General features: G+C 44.0%; 1 protein-coding gene across 1 annotated transcript in view; it reads right to left on the reverse strand.

Moving 5' to 3' along the window:
- LOC145861441 (wnt inhibitory factor 1) overlaps positions 1-23426 on the reverse strand; it is a 60606-nt gene that overhangs the window by 20042 nt on the left and 17138 nt on the right. The window contains exons 5-6 of the mRNA XM_082964285.1: positions 6590-6685; positions 4221-4316 (exon numbers count right to left, since the gene is read on the reverse strand). Coding sequence (XP_082820411.1) covers positions 4221-4316; positions 6590-6685 — 192 coding nt within the window. The remainder of the gene's footprint in view (positions 1-4220; positions 4317-6589; positions 6686-23426) is intronic.

Here is a 23426-nt window from a genome sequence, read left to right on the forward strand (position 1 = left end):
GTGTCTCTACAAGTAGGGTGAGTCAACATGTTTTATTTCTACTTGCAAGCACGCACACACACACACACACACACACACACACACACACACAAAGAAATCAGTACCATGGACAACCACGTCATATTTAGCTTACGTTGATTGGACTAAATCGTTTTTTAGTATCTTTTAGTTGTCACTGTATTAGACTAAGCAGAGGTGATTTGATGATGTTGAAATGTTTCAGTTGAAATGGTGCTGGAATAGTGGAGGCAGCGTCTGTTTTCTTTACGACTTGCGGTAATTCTCCATGGTTCTAAATCAATAGTTAAGTACATTTACATTTTAGTCATTTAGCAGACGCTCTTATCCAGAGCGACTTACAGTAGTGAATGCATACATTTCATACATTTTTTTCCCCCGTACTGGTCCCCCGTGGGAATCGAACCCACAACCCTGGCGTTGCAAACACCATGCTCTACCAACTGAGCCACACGGGACCGAAGTAGTCCGAGAACGTTCGGAAACATTAACTTGCTTGAGCATGTAACTGTTTGTTACATGCAATATGTTTTGTGGACTTCACCGGACAGATGTTGCTCTCCTGCTTTGTGATGAAACAAAGGTGTGATTTAATTTATTCTGCCACTGTGTCTTCTTATTGTCTCTGCCTTTAGGTCTATATATCACAGTGTCAAGGCATATGAACTAACAGGTTATAGAGCAAACAACGCAATTACCACAACACATACAGTACCAGTCAGAAGTTTAGCCACACATACTCATTCCAGGGATTTTCTTAATTTTTTAAAACTATTTTCTACATTGTAGAATAATAGTGAAGACATCAACACTATAAAATAACACATATGGAATCATGTAGTAACCAAAAAAGTGTTAAACAAATCAAAATATATTTTAGATTTATTAAAGTAACCACTCTTTGCCTTGATGGCAGCTTTGCACACTCTTGTCATTCTCTCAACCAGCTTCATGAGGTAGTCACCTGGAATGCATTTCAATTAACAGGTGTGCCTTGTTAAAAGTTAATTTGTGGAATTTCTTTCCTTCTTAATGCGTTTGTGTTGTGACAAGGTAGGGGTGGTAACAGAAGAAGCCCTATTTGGTAAAAGACCAAGTCCATATTATGGCAAGAATAGCTCAAATAAGCAAAGAGGAATGACAGTCCATCATTACTTTAAGACATGAAGGTCAGTCAATCTGGAAAATTTCAAGAACTTTGAAAGTTTCTTCAAGTGCAGTCGCAAAAACCATCAAGCGCTTTGATGAAACTGGCTCTCATGAGGACAGCCACAGGAAAGGAAGACCCAGAGTACCTCTGCTGCAGAGGATAAGTTCATTAGAGTTACCAGCCTCAGAAATTGCAGCCCAAATAAATGCTTCACAGAGTTCAAGTAACAGACACATCTCAACATCAACTGTTCAGAGGAGACTGCGTGAATCAGGCCTTCATGGTTGAATTGCTGCAAAGAAACCACTACTAAAGGACACCAATAATAAGAAGAGACTTGGTTGGGCCAAGAACCACGAGCAATGGACATTAGATCGGTGGAAATCTGTCCTTTGGTCTGATGAATCCAAATTTGAGATTTTTGGTTTCAACCACCGTGTCTTTGTGAGACGCAGAGTAGGTGAACGGATCTCCATGTGTGGTTCCCACCGTGAAGCATGGAGGAGGAGGTGTGATGGTGTGGGGGTGCTTTGCTGGTGACACTGTCTGTGATTTATTTAGAATTCAAAGCACACTTAACCAGCATGGCTACCACAGCATTCTGCAGCGATACGCCATCCCATCAGGTTTGCACTTAGTCCCACTATCATTTGTTTTCAACAGGACAATGACCCAACACACCTCCAGGCTGTGTAAGGGTTATTTGACCAAGAAGGAGAATGATGGAAAACAGCATCCGATAACCTGGCCTCCACAATCACCCGACCTCAACCCAATTGAGATGGTTAGGGATGAGTTGGACTACAGAATGAAGGAAAAGTAGCCAACAAGTGCTCAGCATATGTGGGAACTCCTTCAAGACTGTTGGAAAAGCATTCCAGGTGAAGCTGGTTGAGAGAATACCAAGAGAGTGCAAAGCTACCATCAAGGCAAAGGGTGAAACCCAGGTACAACCCAAAAGGGTTCTAGCTGTAACCAAACATTTTTCAAAAAAGGTACTCCTATGGGGACAGCGGAAGAACCCTTTAAGGTTCTAGATAGCACCTTTTTTTCTAATAGAGCATCCAAAGGGTATGGATACACCTTTAGAGCAGAGTTCTGCAGCATTGGTAAAATATGATCAATACACATGGATCATATAGTTCCTGTAGTGTTTGTAAACACCCTGGAAGGTTGATGAATAACCTGAACCAGATTACTGGCACTGATTACAGTGAGCAGCTTCCTCTTGAGCGGACAGCTTGATGAAAACCAATCTATGTTTAGGTCACCCAGAAAATAGACCTATCTGTTAACATCACACACATTATCATGCATTGCACACATATTATCCAGATAATGAATGTCAGCACTTGTTGGCCTATAGCAACACCCTAAAATAGGAGGCTTTAGATGAGGCAGTGAACCTGCAACCACAACACTTTTAACAGCATTAGACATGAGATCATCTCTAAGCTTTACAGGGATATGGCTCTGAATATATACAGCAACACCTCCATCATAGTCATTCCTGTCTTTTTTGTAGATGTTATATCCCTGTATTGCTACTGCTGTATTATCAAAGGAATTATCTAAGTGAGTCTCAGAGATGGCCAATATATGAATGTTATCAGACTTTCTTTTGCCAGTTATTGATCTCATAAACCTTATTTCAAAGGCTACAGTACATATGATTAATAACATATCGGCTATTTTTAGACCTTTCCAGGTTGACATTGTCCGGCTAATAGAGTCAATCAACAGGGCACGTGTGAGTGTCAGTTGGTGTATGTGATGTGGGGCTGAAGCTTCTGACCCAGAAGCTAGGCTCTCTCACTCCTCCCAGTCTTTTTGGAGGGAGAGTGGACAATGAGCCTGTTGTAGTGGATGTAAGCAATGCCCCCACGCTCTCTGACAGCTTTCACGGCTGGGATAAGTTATTTCCGCCTCTGGTGTACAGCTTACGAGAAGTCCTCATTAAGGAAGATGTTTTGTTCATCTCAAGTTCTTGGCTCTCTTCAGAACAGCCATCTATCTTGTCCTTAAACCTCAGGAATCTGACCACTATCGTCCTGTGACTGTCTCCTGGGCTGGTTACAGGTTTTCCAGACCTGTGGGCGAGGCTCCACCTCAATCTTCCCATGATCCATCTGCAGCTTTTAAAGTGATAATTTGTCTTCCTTTCTCCTCAGACTTGTCCCAGTGATGTAAAGACTCTGGTATGCCATCCACAACGATGTTATTTCTCCTGGATTGTCCCTCTAGATATTTTCCCCAGCCGTCTGTAATAATGATTCCACAGACAGTGCTGATGTCATCACACGTGAACTTACAGTTTGTTGTCATCTTGCTGCAAGTCTCTTTCAGGACATCCAGCTCTCCCTGCAAGAACTGCAAACTGTTCTTAATGTCCTGGACCTCGCTGGTCAGATCATCCATTCTTTTTTTGTATTTGGAAAAGTTCTTGGAAGCTATTTTCCTGTTGTTGTAACATCTGCTTGAAGACATATTTTCGGTCGTTTAAAAGATAATCCACCTGTGAAAGAGAGACACTACTGTCCTCAGTGTTATTCCCACCGGCTTTGGTTTTGGATGCCATGGTAGCAACGTAGGCTAATGTTGGTACTCCACGCAGTTCCAGACAGGACAGGTCGCAAGACAGATGGAAACAGCAATAAACAGCAGGGATTTAGACAGCCACAAGCCTGGGACAATACGCGGCCCCAGCCACAAAGGCTAACCACGTCGCGGGCTGTGTTCAAGCTTTCAGGAAACCTTCCTAGCTTGATAGCTAGTTAGCAGCTAGGCTAGCTGCTAAGCCAAGCAGCTCTATAGACTTTTGGAGATCCCAGGACAGATAGTGGTGGTCCCAGCAACTGATGCTAACCGCGTTGCGGGATCCCCCTCTCAAAATGTAGCTAGTAACCAAACTTCATCAATAGAACCCCTTTTCAGAGACTTTCATAACAACAAACTGAGCTCGGATGGAGTTCGTTGGTCCCCAGTGGTGAATGAGGTGTGTTTGTCCGGGGCTTCGAAATGTGTACTGTGTCCGTGTTTCAGGTGAGTGTACCTTTGTCACAGCTGTCTCCATAGTAACCAGGTGGGCAGATGCACACCCCTGGACTCATACACAGTCCACCATTCAGACACCTGGGAGAGCAGAGGGCTGGGGGGGGAGAGTGGAGGAGGACAGGAGAGGAGAAAAATCTACGTCAGGAACCTCAAGTGTTTAATTCACCTTCAGCTGCTTGTAACCCTTCACCCCTCAACACTACATTCATTTAATTCACCTTCAGCTGCTAAACCTTCACCCCTCAACACTCATTTAATTCACCTTCAGCTGCTTGTAAACCTTCACCCCTCAACACTACATTCATTTAATTCACCTTCAGCTGCTAAACCTTCACCCCTCAACACTACATTCATTTAATTCACATTCAGCTGCTTGTAAACCTTCACCCCTCCACACTACATTCATTTAATTCACCTTCAGCTGCTTGTAAACCTTCACCCCTCCAACACTACATTCATTTAATTCACCTTCAGCTGCTTGTAAACCTTCACCCCTCAACACTACATTCATTTAATTCACCTTCAGCTGCTTGTAACCCTTCACCCCTCAACACTACATTCATTTAATTCACCTTCAGCTGCTTGTAAACCTTCACCCCTCAACACTACATTCATTTAATTCACCTTCAGCTGCTTGTAAACCTTCACCCCTCAACACTACATTCATTTAATCACCTTCAGCTGCTTGTAAACCTTCACCCCTCAACACTACATTCATTTAATTCACCTTCAGCTGCTTGTAAACCTTCACCCCTCAACACTACATTCATTTAATTCACCTTCAGCTGCTTGTAAACCTTCACCCCTCAACACTACATTCATTTAATTCACCTTCAGCTGCTTGTAAACCTTCACCCCTCAACACTACATTCATTTAATTCACCTTCAGCTGCTTGTAACCCTTCACCCCTCAACACTACATTCATTTAATTCACCTTCAGCTGCTTGTAAACCTTCACCCCTCCAACACTACATTCATTTAATTCACCTTCAGCTGCTTGTAAACCTTCACCCCTCAACACTACATTCATTGAATTCACCTTCAGCTGCTTGTAAACCTTCACCCCTCCAACACTACATTCATTGAATTCACCTTCAGCTGCTTGTAAACCTTCACCCCTCCAACACTACATTCATTTAATTCACCTTCAGCTGCTTGTAACCCTTCACCCCTCAACACTACATTCATTTAATCCACCTTCAGCTGCTAAACCTTCACCCCTCAACACTACATTCATTTAATTCACCTTCAGCTGCTTGTAACCCTTCACCCCTCCACACTACATTCATTTAATTCACCTTCAGCTGCATGTAACCCTTCACCCCTCAACACTACATTCATTGTGATAATGAATGTTTCACTTAGCTCTGCCTGTAGAAGCCACTAAAGAGCCTAAGTACTGTTGAGTCTTTGCCAAGAATGAATATCGTAATCACAATGTCTCAAGACCCGTCGACACCAAAATAAAAACGCAGGCGTTTCCACAGACCACTTCTCTTAAATCCATGGTGTACTCTAGGTGCCTCAAAGCCTCTACACGGTCCACGTAACGGATGTTCCTCTGCATGGCTCTCTACGTAGTTCTACCTACTTTTTTGCGGCTTCATTTTTTGGGGGGAAAAGCGACTCAAAAAGGAGCTCCGTAGCCCTGTTTGAGTAGACTGTGAAATCCATGTGGAGAATCCTTACTGTTCATATGATACAAAGACACAAAAACATTTTTCTCCACCCCCTCAGTCAGTCTGTAGCTGGACAGAGTCTCTCTCTAACCTCTTTAAAGTCTTAAATAGATGGAACACATGGTCGTTGCCACCCAACCTGCCTGCCTGCTGACACTGACAGGATTGTTTTTCTGTCCTGGAAAACATTTCAGAGAAATTTGCTCTCCATTTAACTAGTCTGGATGGAGCCTGTTTAACCAGTGCTTTGTAATTTCCATGATGTTTTTAGTTGTGGTGCCTTGAGGCAACGTTAAGCTACCACAAGCATAACCTTTTTACAGATTCATTAATACATTTAAATGCAATGCGGTGGTTGTGTTGTTGTCTGAAAATGATAGGCCTGTCTGAGCAGGACTGGTGTGTCATAACTGTGAAACAACACACAACCTAATCTCTTTCTCTAGTCATTCATTTCATAAGGTTTCATCCTTTTTGTTGTGGAGACATTCCAGGAACTAAAGAAGATATTCCAACTAGCATTGATATGGGCCAAGTAGAAGGAAAAAAAACACAAGAAAATCATTTTAATTTCATTCTATAGAAGGAGCAAATCAAGCTATTGTGTTTGCTGTGTACTGTACATCATTACGGTAATGATGGAAGATAGATGGAATGGCTTGGATGTACAGATGAGACTAAACGTACCTTTCTCACAGTGCGGCCCGTAGAAACCATCCTGGCACTCACACACCTGTCTCTCGTTGCAGAACCCACCGTTACGACAACCACCTGGACATTTAGCTGTGGAGAGAGAGAGAGAGAGAGAGGGGGAGAGAGAGAGGAGGGGAGAAGAGAGAGAGGAGGGGAGAAGAGAGAGAGAGAGAGGAGGGGAGAGAGAGAGAGAGAGAGAGAGAGAGGAGGGGAGAAGAGAGAGAGAGAGAGAGAGAGAGAGAGAGAGAGAGAGAGAGAGAAAACACGTGAGAAGAGAAAAATAACAAGGTTGAGATGAATGAATGGCTAGTGTCCTCCCTCCCTTCTTTCCTTTCTTCCTCCCTTCATTCCTTCCTTCCTTCCTTCCTTCTGTTCTTCCGTCCTCCCCCTTCCCCCTCTCTCTGACACTATCCATAGCCTGCCATCTCAGAAGACCACTTCAAGGGAACCACATTCCACTACAGTGCAGTGAGATGCCATGGACTTGCATCCCAAATGGCACCCTATTCATACATCCAAATGGCGCCCTTATGGGCTCTGGTCAAAAGTTTAGAGTTCCACAACAGGGCCTGGTTCAAAGCAGACTGAATACCATCTCCCTATAACAGGGCCTGGTTCAAAGCAGACTGAATACCATCTCCCTATAACAGGGCCTGGTTCAAAGCAGACTGAATACCATCTCCCTATAACAGGGCCTGGTTCAAAGCAGACTGAATACCATCTCCCTATAACAGGGCCTGGTTCAAAGCAGACTGAATACCATCTCCCTACAACAGGGCCTGGTTCAAAGCAGACTAAATACCATCTCCCTATAACAGGGCCTGGTTCAAAGCAGACTGAATACCATCTCCCTATAACAGGGCCTGGTTCAAAGCAGACTGAATACCATCTCCCTATAACAGGGCCTGGTTCAAAGCAGACTGAATACCATCTCCCTATAACAGGGCCTGGTTCAAAGCAGACTGAATACCATCTCCCTATAACAGGACCTGGTTCAAAGCAGACTGAATACCATCTCCCTATAACAGGGCCTGGTTCAAAGCAGACTGAATACCATCTCCCTATAACAGGGCCTGGTTCAAAGCAGACTGAAAAACCATCTCCCTACAACAGGGCCTGGTTCAAAGCAGACTGAATACCATCTCCCTATAACAGGACCTGGTTCAAAGCAGACTGAATACCATCTCCCTATAACAGGGCCTGGTTCAAAGCAGACTGAATACCATCTCCCTATAACAGGACCTGGTTCAAAGCAGACTGAATACCATCTCCCTATAACAGGGCCTGGTTCAAAGCAGACTGAATACCATCTCCCTATAACAGGGCCTGGTTCAAAGCAGACTGAATACCATCTCCCTATAACAGGGCCTGGTTCAAAGCAGACTGAATACCATCTCCCTATAACAGGGTCTGGTTCAAAGCAGACTGAATACCATCTCCCTATAACAGGGCCTGGTTCAAAACAGACTGAATACCATCTCCCTATAACAGGGCCTGGTTCAAAGCAGACTGAATACCATCTCCCTACAACAGGGCCTGGTTCAAATCAGACTGAATACCATCTCCCTACAACAGGGCCTGGTTCAAAGCAGACTGAATACCATCTCCCTATAACAGGACCTGGTTCAAAGCAGACTGAATACCATCTCCCTACAACAGGGCCTGGTTCAAAGCAGACTGAATACCATCTCCCTATAACAGGGCCTGGTTCAAAGCAGACTGAATACCATCTCCCTACAACAGGGCCTGGTTCAAAGCAGACTGAATACCATCTCCCTATAACAGGGCCTGGTTCAAAGCAGACTGAATACCATCTCCCTACAACAGGGCCTGGTTCAAAGCAGACTGAATACCATCTCCCTATAACAGGGCCTGGTTCAAAGCAGACTGAATACCATCTCCCTATAACAGGGCCTGGTTCAAAGCAGACTGAATACCAGCGCTCTACAAAACAACATGAAGGAGAAGCCTTTGAGGTGGTACTGGAAGTCAACAGAGCTGTCAAACTATCCTTTCTATTTCTTGAGATCCATCGGCGTTGAGGAACCCTTGTGTGCATCCAAACGGCACCCCTATTCCATATATATATAGTGCACTACTTCTGACCAGAGCCCTATATATAGGGAATAGGGGAGCCATTTGGGACAGTACCTTAACACTGGCACCAGACAACATGTGACCAGAGTCACAATAACAAGACAATATCTGTGGCCCAAATAGCACCTTATCCCAATTTAGTGCACTTCTTTTGACCAGATCCTATAGGACTCTGATCAAAAGTAGTGCACTATATAGGGAATAGGGTACCATTTGGGATGTAACCAAGTCACACCACGACTCACTGAGACAACAGTTACAGAACAAAATTGGCACGACTTCTCAGACTTGTTCTTTCTTTGACAATTTCCTCCACTGTGTCGACAAACACAAGTGGGTGTCCAGGGAATTTGTGTTTGGTAAGACTTCGGCGAAAGCTGGCACCAATATGGATTCTTGTTTACGTTAAGGAAAACGGATGAAATGGAACGGCCTCCGGTCAAAAGTAGTGCTCTATATAGGGAATAGGGAGCCATTTGGGACGTACCCTCTGTGTTAGAAAGAAGGGTGCTTGTCTCATTCACTTGTGCGATGAGACCCATCTGGAGAAAGAGAAAGAGACGGAGGGATGAGTCTGGTTTCAGTTAGCTCAGGATTCACTCTATCCAACATGAGGAACAGAGGAAGGGATGAGTCTGGTTTCAGTTAGCTCAGGACTCACTGTATCTAACATGAGGAACAGAGGAAGGGATGAGTCTGGTTTCAGTTAGCTCAGGATTCACTCCATCACTCTATCCAACATGAGGAACAGAGGAAGGGATGAGTCTGGTTTCAGTTAGCTCAGGACTCACTGTATCTAACATGAGGAACAGAGGAAGGGATGAGTCTGGTTTCAGTTAGCTCAGGATTCACTGTATCCAACATGAGGAACAGAGGAAGGGATGAGTCTGGTTTCAGTTAGCTCAGGATTCACTCTATCCAACATGAGGAACAGAGAAAGGGATGAGTCTGGTTTCAGTTAGCTCAGGATTCACTGTATCTAACATGAGGAACAGAGGAAGGGATGAGTCTGGTTTCAGTTAGCTCAGGATTCACTGTATCCAACATGAGGAACAGAGAAAGGGATGAGTCTGGTTTCAGTTAGCTCAGGATTCACTGTATCTAACATGAGGAACAGAGGAAGGGATGAGTCTGGTTTCAGTTAGCTCAGGATTCACTCTATCCAACATGCCATTTACCTCTAATGTGAGGTCAATACCACAGGCGTCTACATCTCAAATGGTTCCCTATTTCCTATATAGTGCACTGCTGTTGACTAAGGGCCCACATCAAATTAAAGTTTATTTGTCACGTGCGCCGAATACAACAGGTGTAGACCTTACAGTGAAATGCTGAATACAGGCTCTAACCAACAGTACAAAAAAGGTATTAGGTGAACAATAGGTAAGTAAAGAAATAAAAACAACAGTAAAAAGACAAGCTATATACAGTAGAGAGGTTATATACAGTAGTGAGGCTATATACAGTAGAGAGGCTATATACAGTAGAGAGACTATATACAGTAGAGAGGTTATATACAGTAGCGAGGTTATATACAGTAGAGAGACTATATACAGTAGCGAGGCTATATACAGTAGAGAGACTATATACAGTAGCGAGGCTATATACAGTAGAGAGACTATATACAGTAGAGAGGTTATATACAGTAGCGAGGTTATATACAGTAGAGAGACTATATACAGTAGCGAGGCTATATACAGTAGAGAGACTATATACAGTAGCGAGGCTATATACAGTAGAGAGACTATATACAGTAGAGAGGTTATATACAGTAGCGAGGTTATATACAGTAGAGGTTATATACAGTAGCGAGGCTATATACAGTAGTGAGGCTATATACAGTAGCGAGGTTATATACAGTAGAGGTTATATACAGTAGAGAGGCTATAAACAGTAGAGAGGTTATATACAGTAGAGAGGCAATATACAGTAGAGAGGTTATATACAGTAGAGAAGCTATATACAGTAGAGAAGCTATATACAGTAGAGAGGCTATATACAGTAGAGAGGCTATATACAGTAGAGAGGCTATATACAGTAGTGAGGCTATATACAGTAGAGAGGCTATATACAGCAGAGAGGTTATATACAGTAGAGAGACTATATACAGTAGAGGTTATATACAGTAGAGAGGCTATAAACAGTAGAGAGGCTATATACAGTAGCGAGGCTATATACAGTAGAGAGGCTATATACAGTAGAGAGGCTATATACAGTAGTGAGGCTATATACAGTAGAGAGACTATATACAGTAGAGGTTATATACAGTAGAGAGGCTATAAACAGTAGAGAGGCTATATACAGTAGTGAGGCTATATACAGTAGAGAGGCTATATACAGTAGAGGTTATATACAGTAGCGAGGCTATATACAGTAGTGAGGATATATACAGTAGCGAGGTTATATACAGTAGAGGTTATATACAGTAGAGAGGCTATAAACAGTAGAGAGGCTATATACAGTAGAGAAGCTATATACAGTAGAGAGGCTATATACAGTAGAGGTTATATACAGTAGAGGTTATATACAGTAGTGAGGCTATATACAGTCGAGAGGCTATATACAGTAGCGTGGCTATATACAGTAGAGAGGCTATATACAGTAGTGAGGTTATATACAGTAGAGGTTATATACAGTAGAGGTTATATACAGTAGTGAGGCTATATACAGTCGAGAGGCTATATACAGTAGAGAGACTATATACAGTAGAGAGGTTATATACAGTAGAGAGGTTATATACAGTAGAGAGGATATATACAGTAAAGAGGCTATATACAGTAGAGAGACTATATACAGTAGAGAGGCTATATACAGTAGAGAGGCTATATACAGTAGGGAGGCTATATACAGTAGAGAGGTTATATACAGTAGAGAGGCTATATACAGTAGAGAGGCTATATACAGTAGAGAGGCTATATACAGTAGAGAGGCTATAAAAGTAGCATGGCTATATACAGTAGAGAGGCTATATACAGTAGAGAGGCTATATACAGTAGAGAGGCTATAAAAGTAGCATGGCTATATACAGTAGAGAGGCTATATACAGTAGAGAGACTATATACAGTAGCGAGGCTATATACAGTAGAGAGACTATATACAGTAGAGGCTATATACAGTAGAGAGGCTATATACAGTAGCGAGGTTATATACAGTAGAGAGGCTATATACAGTAGAGAGGCTATAAAAGTAGCATGGCTATATACAGTAGAGAGGCTATATACAGTAGAGAGGCTATATACAGTAGAGGCTATAAAAGTAGCATGTCTATATACAGTAGGGAGGCTATATACAGTAGCGAGGCTATAAAAGTAGCGTGGCTATATACAGTAGAGAGGCTATATACAGTAGAGAGGCTATATACAGTAGAGAGGCTATATACAGTAGAGAGGTTATATACAGTAGAGGTTATACACAGTAGAGAGGCTATACACAGCAGCAAGGCTATAAAAGTAGCATGGCACTATGTAGGGAATATGGAGCCATTTGGGACACAGACCACTACGCCTCAGCTGTTATAAAACCTTTTGGACTAATTTTGATTTAAACAGCTAGATATTGTTTTCTACTTTGACACCATATCCCACTTGGGAAGGAGGACAGAACATGGAACATTAAAGCTGGTTTCTGAAGTCTGGTTTGGTCTCGCTGCTTCCTGTAACAGATATGAAGAGCCCTAAGCTAGGATAATTCCCTGCTACAGCTGGACCTGGAGCTGAGATCCACACCTGGTCTTTAACAGAGCTTGTCTGGTGAAATGGAACCAATACAACAGTAACTAAACTGTAAACCCCAAACACTCTCTATATAGTACCCTAACCCTGTCTATATAGTACCCCAACCCTGTCTATATAGTACCCCAACCCTGTCTATATAGTACCCCAACCCTGTCTATATAGCACCCCAACCCTGTCTATATAGTACCCCAACCCTGTCTATATAGTACCCCAACCCTGTCTATATAGTACCCCAACCCTGTCTATATAGTACCCCAACCCTGTCTATATAGTACCCCAACCCTGTCTATATAGTACCCCAACCCTGTCTATATAGCACCCCAACCCTGTCTATATAGTACCCCAACCCTGTCTATATAGTACTCCAACCCTGTCTATATAGTACCCCAACCCTGTCTATATAGAACCCCAACCCTGTCTATATAGTACCCCAACCCTGTCTATATAGAACCCCAACCCTGTCTATATAGTACCCCAACCCTGTCTATATAGTACACCAACCCTGTCTATATAGTACCCCAACCCTGTCTATATAGTACCCCAACCCTGTCTATATAGTACCCCAACCCTGTCTATATAGTACCCCAAACCCTGTCTATATAGTACCCCAAACCCTGTCTATATAGTACCCCAACCCTGTACCCCAACCCTGTCTATATAGTACCCCAACCCTGTCTATATAGTACACCAACCCTGTCTATATAGTACCCCAACCCTGTACCCCAACCCTGTCTATATAGTACCCCAACCCTGTCTATATAGTACCCCAACCCTGTCTATATAGTACCCCAACCCTGTTTATATAGTACCCCAAACCCTGTCTATATAGTACCCCAAACCCTGTCTATATAGTACCCCAACCCTGTACCCCAACCCTGTCTATATAGTACCCCAACCCTGTCTATATAGTACCCCAACCCTGTCTATATAGTACCCTAACCCTCTCTATATAGAATCCCAAACCCTGTCTATATAGTACCCCAACCCTGTCTATATAGTAAACCAACCCTGTCTATATAGTACCCCAACAATGTACCCCAACCCTGTCTATATAGTACCCCAACCCTGTCTATATAGTAAACCAACCCTGTCTATATAGTACCCTAACCAAATCATATAGTACCCCAACCCTGTCTATATAGTACCCCAACCCTGTCTATATAGTACCCCAACCCTGTCTATATAGTACTCCAACCATGTCTATATAGTACCCTAACCAAATCATATAGTACCCCAACCCTGTCTATATAGTACCCCAACCTTGTCTATATAGTACCCCAACCCTGTCTATATAGTACTCCAACCATGTCTATATAGTACCCCAACCCTGTCTATATAGTACCCCAACCCTGTCTATATAGTACCCCAACCCGGTACCCAAACCCTGTCTATATAGTACCCCAACCCTGTCTATATAGTACCCCAACCCTGTCTATATAGTACACCAACCCTGTCTATATAGTACACCAACCCTGTCTATATAGTACCCCAACCCTGTCTATATAGCACCCCAACCATGTCTATATAGTACCCCAACCATGTCTATATAGTACCCCAACCCTGTCTATATAGTACCCCAACCCTGTCTATATAGTACCCCAACCCTGTCTATATAGCACCCCAACCCTGTACACCAACCCTGTCTATATAGTACCCCAACCCTGTCTATATAGTACCCCAACCCTGTCTATAGAGTACACCAACCCTGTCTATATAGTACCCCAACCCTGTACACCAACCCTGTCTATATCTTACCCCAACCCTGTCTATTTAGTACCCCAACCCTGTACACCAACCCTGTCTATATAGTACCCCAACCCTGTCTATATAGTACCCCAACACTGTACCCCAACCCTGTCTATATAGTACCCCAACACTGTACACCAACCCTGTCTATATAGTACCCCAACCCTGTCTATATAGTACCCCAACCCTGTCTATATAGTACCCCAACACTGTACCCCAACCCTGTCTATATAGTACCCCAACACTGTACACCAACCCTGTCTATATAGTACCCCAACCCTGTCTATATAGTACCCCAACCCTGTACACCAACCCTGTCTATATAGTACCCCAACCCTGTCTATATAGTACCCCAACACTGTACACCAACCATGTCTATATAGTACCCCAACCCTGTACACCAACCCTGTCTATATAGTACCCCAACCCTGTCTATATAGTACCCCAACCCTGTCTATATAGTACCCCAACCCTGTCTATATAGTACCCCAACCCTGTACACCAACCCTGTCTATATCTTACCCCAACCCTGTCTATATAGTACCCCAACCCTGTCTATATAGTACACCAACCCTGTCTATATAGTACCCCAACCCTGTACCCCAACCCTGTACCCCAACCCTGTCTATATAGTACCCCAACCCTGTCTATATAGTACCCCAACCTTGTCTATTTAGTACCCCAACCCTGTCTATATAGTACCCCAACCCTGTCTATATAGTACCCCAACCCTGTCTATATAGTACCCCAACCCTGTCTATATAGTACCCCAAACCTGTCTATATAGTACCCCAAACCCTGTCTATATAGTACCCCAAACCCTGTCTATATAGTACCCCAACCCTGTACCCCAACCCTGTCTATATAGCACCCCAACCCTGTCTATATAGTACACCAACCCTGTCTATATAGTACACCAACCCTGTCTATATAGTACCCCAACCCTGTCTATATAGTACCCCAACCCTGTCTATATAGTACCCCAACCCTGTCTATATAGTACCCCAACCCTGTCTATATAGTACACCAACCCTGTCTATATAGTACCCCAACCCTGTCTATATAGTACCCCAACCCTGTCTATATAGTACCCCAACCCTGTCTATATAGTACCCCAACCCTGTCTATATAGTACCACAACCCTGTCTATATAGTACACCAACCCTGTCTATATAGTACCCCAACCCTGTCTATATAGTACACCAACCCTGTCTATATAGTACACCAACCCTGTCTATATAGTACCCCAACCCTGTACACCAACCCTGTCTATATAGCACCCCAACCCTGTCTATATAGTACACCAACCCTGTCTATATAGTACACCAACCCTGTCTATATAGTACCCCAACCCTGTCTATATAGTACCCCAACCCTGTCTATATAGTACCCCAACCCTGTCTATATAGTACCCTAACCAAATCATATAGTACCCCAACCCTGTCTATATAGTACTCCAACCCTGTCTATATAGAACCCCAGGCTGCCTTTAACACACACTTAATGGATTTGAAAGATTTTGAACAGTGTTTGAACACAGGGGTTCTGTGTCTGACGTGTAGTCAGGAAGGATCAGAGGGTGTGTGGTGTGTGTGTGGGGGGGTACTGGTGTGTGTGTGGGGGGGTAGTGGTGTGTGTGTGTGTGTGTGTAGGGGGGGGGGGGTACTGGTGTGTGTGTGGGGGGGTACTGTTGTGTGGAGGGGGGTTACTGGTGTGTGGAGGGGGGTTACTGGTGTCTGGAGGAGGGCTACTGGTGTGTGGAGGGGGGGTACTGGTGTCTGGAGGGGGGGTACTGGTGTGTGGAGGGGGGGTACTGGTGTGTGTATGTGTGGGGGGGTACTGGTGTGTGTGGGGGGGTACTGTTGTGTGTGTGTGGGGGAGTACTGGTGTGTGTGGGGGGGGTACTGGTGTGTGGAGGGGGGTACTGGTGTGTGGAGGGGGGGTACTGGTGTGAGGAAGGGTACTGGTGTGTGGAGGGGGGGTACTGGTGTGTAGAGGGGGGTCCTGGTGTGTGGAGGGGGGGTACTGGGGGGGTACTGGTGTGTGGAGGGGGTGGTACTGGTGTGTGGAGGGGGGGTACTGGTGTGTGGAGGGGGGGTACTGGTGTGTGGAGGGGGGGGTGGTGTGTGTGTGTCTCTCCTGTTCCAGCATCAATCTGCAGCTGGCAGAGTTCCCATGACATCATGCCCTCGCTATGGCATTTGTCCTGGACGCTGATTGGCAGGTAACTTCACTCCCCTCTCTCCTCCCCTGGTCACAAAGCCTCCCCAGCACCCCCGCTCTGCCTCCCCCATTAGGACATGGCTTTAAACATGAGAGCACCAGGAAGACATGACCTCGACACACACACACACACACACACACACACACACACACACACACACACACACACACACACACACACACACACACACACACACACACACACACCACACACACACACACACACACACACACACAGACACACACAAACACAGGAAGTGAGCAGACAGCAGCTAGTGAGCTCCACTGAGCTCTGATCCATTCCAGCAGGCAGGACAGCCAGGAACATATGGGGCATGTCCCAAATGGCATTCTATTTCCTATATAGTACACTAACACCCACAGAGTTCAGGTCAAAAGAGGTGCACTGTATAGGGAACAGGGATCCATTTTGGATGCATCCCTTGTAACATATGGATCTATAGATCTACCACGGGATCTATTTACCCTCCACCCTGATGATGGACTGTGATCACTGATCTATACATCCTGCTGTCTCTATACATCCTGCTGTCTCTATACATCCTGCTGTCTCTATACATCCTGCTGTCTCTATACCTCTATACATCCTGCTGTCTCTATACATCCTGCTGTCTCTATACCTCTATACATCCTGCTGTCTCTATACATCCTGCTGTCTCTATACCTCTATACATCCTGCTGTCTCTATACATCCTGCTGTCTCTATACATCCTGCTGTCTCTATACCTCTATACATCCTGCTGTCTCTATACATCCTGCTGTCTCTATACATCCTGCTGCCTCTATACATCCTGCTGCCTCTATACATCCTGCTGTCTCTATACCTCTATACATCCTGCTGTCTCTATACATCCTGCTGTCTCTATACCTCTATACATCCTGCTGTCTCTATACCTCTATACATCCTGCTGTCTCTATGCCTCTCTATACATCCTGCTGTCTCTATACCTCTATACATCCTGCTGTCTCTATACCTCTATACATCCTGCTGTCTCTATACATCCTGCTGTCTCTATACCTCTATACATCCTGCTGTCTCTATACCTCTATACATCCTGCTGTCTCTATACATCCTGCTGTCTCTATACATCCTGCTGTCTCTATACATGCTGCTGTCTCTATACATCCTGCTGTCTCTACACCTCTCTATACATCCTGCTGTCTCTATACCTCTATACATCCTGCTGCCTCTATACCTCTCTATACATCCTGCTGTCTCAATACCTCCATACATCCTGCTGTCTCTATGCCTCTCTATACATCCTGCTGTCTCTATACATCCTACTGTCTCTATACCTCTATACATCCTGCTGTCTCTACACCTCTATACATCCTGCTGTCTCTATACCCCTCTATACATCCTGCTGTCTCTATACCTCTCTATACATCCTACTGTCTCTATACCCCTCTATACATCCTGCTGTCTCTATAGATCCTGCTGTCTCTATACCTCTATACATCCTGCTGTCTCTATACATCCTGCTGTCTCTATACCTCTCTATACATCCTGCTGTCTCTATAGATCCTGCTGTCTCTATGCCTCTATACATCCTGCTGTCTCTATACATCCTGCTGTCTCTATACCTCTCTATACATCCTGCTGTCTCTATACATCCTATTGTCTCTATACCTCTCTATACATCCTGCTGTCTCTATACATCCTATTGTCTCTATACCTCTCTATACATCCTGCTGTCTCTATACCTCTCTATACATCCTGCTGTCTCTATACATCCTGCTGTCTCTATACCTCTCTATACATCCTGCTGTCTCTATACCTCTATACATCCTGCTGTCTCTATACCTCTCTATACATCCTGCTGTCTCTACACCTCTATACATCCTGCTGTCTCTATGCCTCTATACATCCTGCTGTCTCTACACCTCTATACATCCTGCTGTCTCTATAACTCTATACATCCTGCTGTCTCTATGCCTCTATACATCCTGCTGTCTCTATACATCCTGCTGTCTCTATGCCTCTATACATCCTGCTGTCTCTACACCTCTATACATCCTGCTGTCTCTATACCTCTCTATACATCCTGCTGTCTCTATGCCTCTATACATCCTGCTGTCTCTATACATCCTGCTGTCTCTATGCCTCTATACATCCTGCTGTCTCTATACCTCTCTATACATCCTGCTGTCTCTCTACATCCTGCTGTCTCTATACCTCTCTATACATCCTGCTGTCTCTATACCTCTCTAAACATCCTGCTGTCTCTATACCTCTCTATTAATCCTGCTGTCTCTATACATCCTGCTGTCTCTATACCTCTCTATACATCCTGCTGTCTCTACACCCCTCTATACATCCTGCTGTCTCTACACCTCTATACATCCTTCTGTCTATACACCCCTCTATACATCCTGCTGTCTCTATACCCCTCTATACATCCTGCTGTCTCTATACCTCTCTATACATCCTGCTGTCTCTATACATCCTGCTGTCTCTATACATCCTGCTGTCTCTACACCCCTCTATACATCCTGAAGTCTCTATACCTCTATTCATCCTGCTGTCTCTATATCTCTATACATCCTGCTGTCTCTACACCTCTATACATCCTGCTGTCTCTATACCTCTCTATACATCCTGCTGTCTCTATACCTCTATACATCCTGCTGTCTCTATACCTCTATACATCCTGCTGTCTCTATACCTCTCTATACATCCTGCTGTCTCTATACCTCTATACATCCTGCTGTCTCTATATCTCTATACATCCTGCTGTCTCTACACCTCTATACATCCTGCTGTCTCTATACCTCTCTATACATCCTGCTGTCTCTATACCTCTATACATCCTGCTGTCTCTATACCTCTATACATCCTGCTGTCTCTATACCTCTATACATCCTGCTGTCTCTATACCCCTCTATACATCCTGCTGTCTCTATACATCCTGCTGTCTCTATACCTCTATACATCCTGCTGTCTCTATACCCCTCTATACATCCTGCTGTCTCTATACATCCTGCTGTCTCTATACCTCTATACATCCTGCTGTCTCTATACCTCTATACATCCTGCTGTCTCTATACATCCTGCGTCTCTATACATCCTGCTGTCTCTATACCTCTCTATACATCCTGCTGTCCCTATACCTCTCTATACATCCTGCTGTCTCTATACCTCTCTATACATCCTGCTGTCTCTATACCTCTCTATACATCCTGCTGTCTCTATACCTCTCTATACATCCTGCTGTCTCTATACCTCTCTATAAATCCTGCTGTCTCTAAACCTCTATACATCCTGCTGTCTCTATATATCCTGCGGTCTCTATACATCCTGCTGTCTCTAAACCTCTATACATCCTGCTGTCTCTATACCCCTCTATACATCCTGCTGTCTCTATATATCCTGCTGTCTCTATACATCCTGCTGTCTCTAAACCTCTATACATCCTGCTGTCTCTATACCTCTCTATACATCCTGCTGTCTCTATACATCCTGCTGTCTCTATACATCCTGCTGTCTCTATACCCCTCTATACATCCTGCTGTCTCTACACCTCTATACATCCTGCTGTCTCTATACCTCTCTATACATCCTGCTGTCTCTATACATCCTGCTGTCTCAATACATCCTGCTGTCTCTATACCTCTCTATACATCCTGCTGCCTCTATACATCCTGCTGTCTCTACACCCCTCTATACATCCTGCTGTCTCTATACCTCTATACATCCTGCTGTCTCTATACCTCTCTATACATCCTGCTGTCTCTATACATCCTGCTGTCTCTACACCCCTCTATACATCCTGCTGTCTCTATAACTCTCTATACATCCTGCTGTCTCTATAGATCCTGCTCTCTCTATACCTCTCTATACATCCTGCTGTCTCTATAGATCCTGCTGTCTCTATACCTCTCTATACATCCTGCTGTCTCTATACATCCTGCTGTCTCTATACCTCTCTATACATCCTGCTGTCTCTATACCTCTATACATCCTGCTGTCTCTATACCTCTCTATACATCCTGCTGTCTCTATGCCTCTCTATACATCCTGCTGTCTCTATACCTCTATACATCCTGCTGTCTCTATACATCCTGCTGTCTCTATACCTCTCTATACATCCTGCTGTCTCTATACCTCTATACATCCTGCTGTCTCTATACATCCTACTGTCTCTATACCTCTCTATACATCCTACTGTCTCTATACCTCTCTATACATCCTGCTGTCTCTATACCCCTCTATACATCCTGCTGTCTCTACACCTCTATACATCCTGCTGTCTCTATACCTCTCTATACATCCTGCTGTCTCTATACATCCTGCTGTCTCTATACCCCTCTATACATCCTGCTGTCTCTATACCTCTATGCATCCTGCTGTCTCTATACATCCTGCTGTCTCTATACCCCTCTATACATCCTGCTGTCTCTATACATCCTGCTGTCTCTATACCTCTATAAATCCTGCTGTCTCTATACATCCTGCTGTCTCTATACATCCTGCTGTCTCTATACCTCTATACATCCTGCTGTCTCTATACCTCTATACATCCTGCTGTCTCTATACATCCTGCTGTCTCTATACCCCTCTATACACCCTGCTGTCTCTATACCTCTATACATCCTGCTGTCTCTATACCCCTCTATACATCCTGCTGTCTCTATACATCCTGCTGTCTCTATAAATCCTGCTGTCTCTATACCTCTATAAATCCTGCTGTCTCTATACCTCTATACATCCTGCTGTCTCTATACATCCTGCTGTCTCTATACCTCTCTATACATCCTGCTGTCTCTATACCTCTATACATCCTGCTGTCTCTATACATCCTGCTGTCTCTATAAATCCTGCTGTCTCTATACCTCTATACATCCTGCTGTCTCTATACATCCTACTGTCTCTATACCTCTCTACACATCCTGCTGTCTCTATAACTCTCTATACATCCTGCTGTCTCTATAGATCCTGCTGTCTCTATACCCCTCTATACATCCTGCTGTCTCTATACCTCTCTACACATCCTGCTGTCTCTATACCTCTCTATACATCCTGCTGTCTCTATGCCTCTCTATACATCCTGCTGTCTCTATACCCCTCTATACATCCTGCTGTCTCTATACCTCTATACATCCTGCTGTCTCTATACATCCTACTGTCTCTATACCTCTCTATACATCCTACTGTCTCTATACCTCTCTATACATCCTGCTGTCTCTATACCCCTCTATACATCCTGCTGTCTCTACACCTCTATACATCCTGCTGTCTCTATACCTCTCTATACATCCTGCTGTCTCTATACATCCTGCTGTCTCTATACCCCTCTATACATCCTGCTGTCTCTATACATCCTGCTGTCTCTATACCCCTCTATACATCCTGCTGTCTCTATACATCCTGCTGTCTCTATACCTCTATAAATCCTGCTGTCTCTATACATCCTGCTGTCTCTATACATCCTGCTGTCTCTATACGTCTATACATCCTGCTGTCTCTATACCTCTATACATCCTGCTGTCTCTATACATCCTGCTGTCTCTATACCCCTCTATACACCCTGCTGTCTCTATACCTCTATACATCCTGCTGTCTCTATACCCCTCTATACATCCTGCTGTCTCTATACATCCTGCTGTCTCTATAAATCCTGCTGTCTCTATACCTCTATAAATCCTGCTGTCTCTATACCTCTCTATACATCCTGCTGTCTCTATACCTCTATAAATCCTGCTGTCTCTATACCTCTATAAATCCTGCTGTCTCTATACCTCTCTATACATCCTACTGTCTCTATACCTCTATACATCCTGCTGTCTCTATATATCCTGCTGTCTCTATACCTCTATACATCCTGCTGTCTCTATACATCCTGCTGTCTCTATAAATCCTGCTGTCTCTATACCTCTATACATCCTGCTGTCTCTATACCTCTCTAAACATCCTGCTGTCTCTATGCCTCTCTATACATCCTGCTGTCTCTATACATCCTATTGTCTCTATACCTCTCTACACATCCTGCTGTCTCTATAACTCTCTATACATCCTGCTGTCTCTATAGATCCTGCTGTCTCTATACCCCTCTATACATCCTGCTGTCTCTATACCTCTCTACACATCCTGCTGTCTCTATACCTCTCTATACATCCTACTGTCTCTATACCCCTCTATACATCCTGCTGTCTCTATAGATCCTGCTGTCTCTATACCTCTATACATCCTGCTGTCTATATACCCCTCTATACATCCTGCTGTCTCTACACCTCTATACATCCTGCTGTCTCTATACCTCTCTACACATCCTGCTGTCTCTATACCTCTCTACACATCCTGCTGTCTCTATACCTCTCTACACATCCTGCTGTCTCTATATCTCTATACATCCTGCTGTATTTATACCTCTATACATCCTGCTGTCTCTATACCTCTATACATCCTGCTGTCTCTATATCTCTATACATCCTGCTGTCTCTATACCTCTATACATCCTGCTGTCTCTATATCTCTATACATCCTGCTGTCTCTATACCTCTATACATCCTGCGTCTCACCACAATTCAGACACCCTAAAGCAGGGCATCTCAACCACTTCTGTTATGGTTGTACCACATCTTATAATATCCAGTCAGCAGCAGCAGAGGTGGAACTAAATCAGACAGGGTAATGTTATAATATCCAGTCAGAAGCAGCAGAGGTAGGGCTAAATCAGACAGGGTAATGTTATAATATCCAGTCAGCAGCAGCAGAGGTAGGGCTAAATCAGACAGGGTAATGTTATAATATCCAGTCATCAGCAGAGGTGGAACTAAATCAGACAGGGTAATGTTATAATATCCAGTCAGCAGCAGCAGAGGTAGGGCTAAATCAGACAGGGTAATGTTATAATATCCAGTCAGCAGCAGCAGAGGTAGAGCTAAATCAGACAGGGTAATGTTATAATATCCAGTCAGAAGCAGCAGAGGTAGAGCTAAATCAGACAGGGTAATGTTATAATATCCAGTCATCAGCAGAGGTAGGGCTAAATCAGACAGGGTAATGTTAT

The sequence above is a fragment of the Salmo salar genome, chromosome 17 (genome assembly GCF_965601325.2).
Source record: "Salmo salar chromosome 17, fSalSal1, whole genome shotgun sequence".
Lineage (NCBI taxonomy): Eukaryota > Metazoa > Chordata > Actinopteri > Salmoniformes > Salmonidae > Salmo > Salmo salar.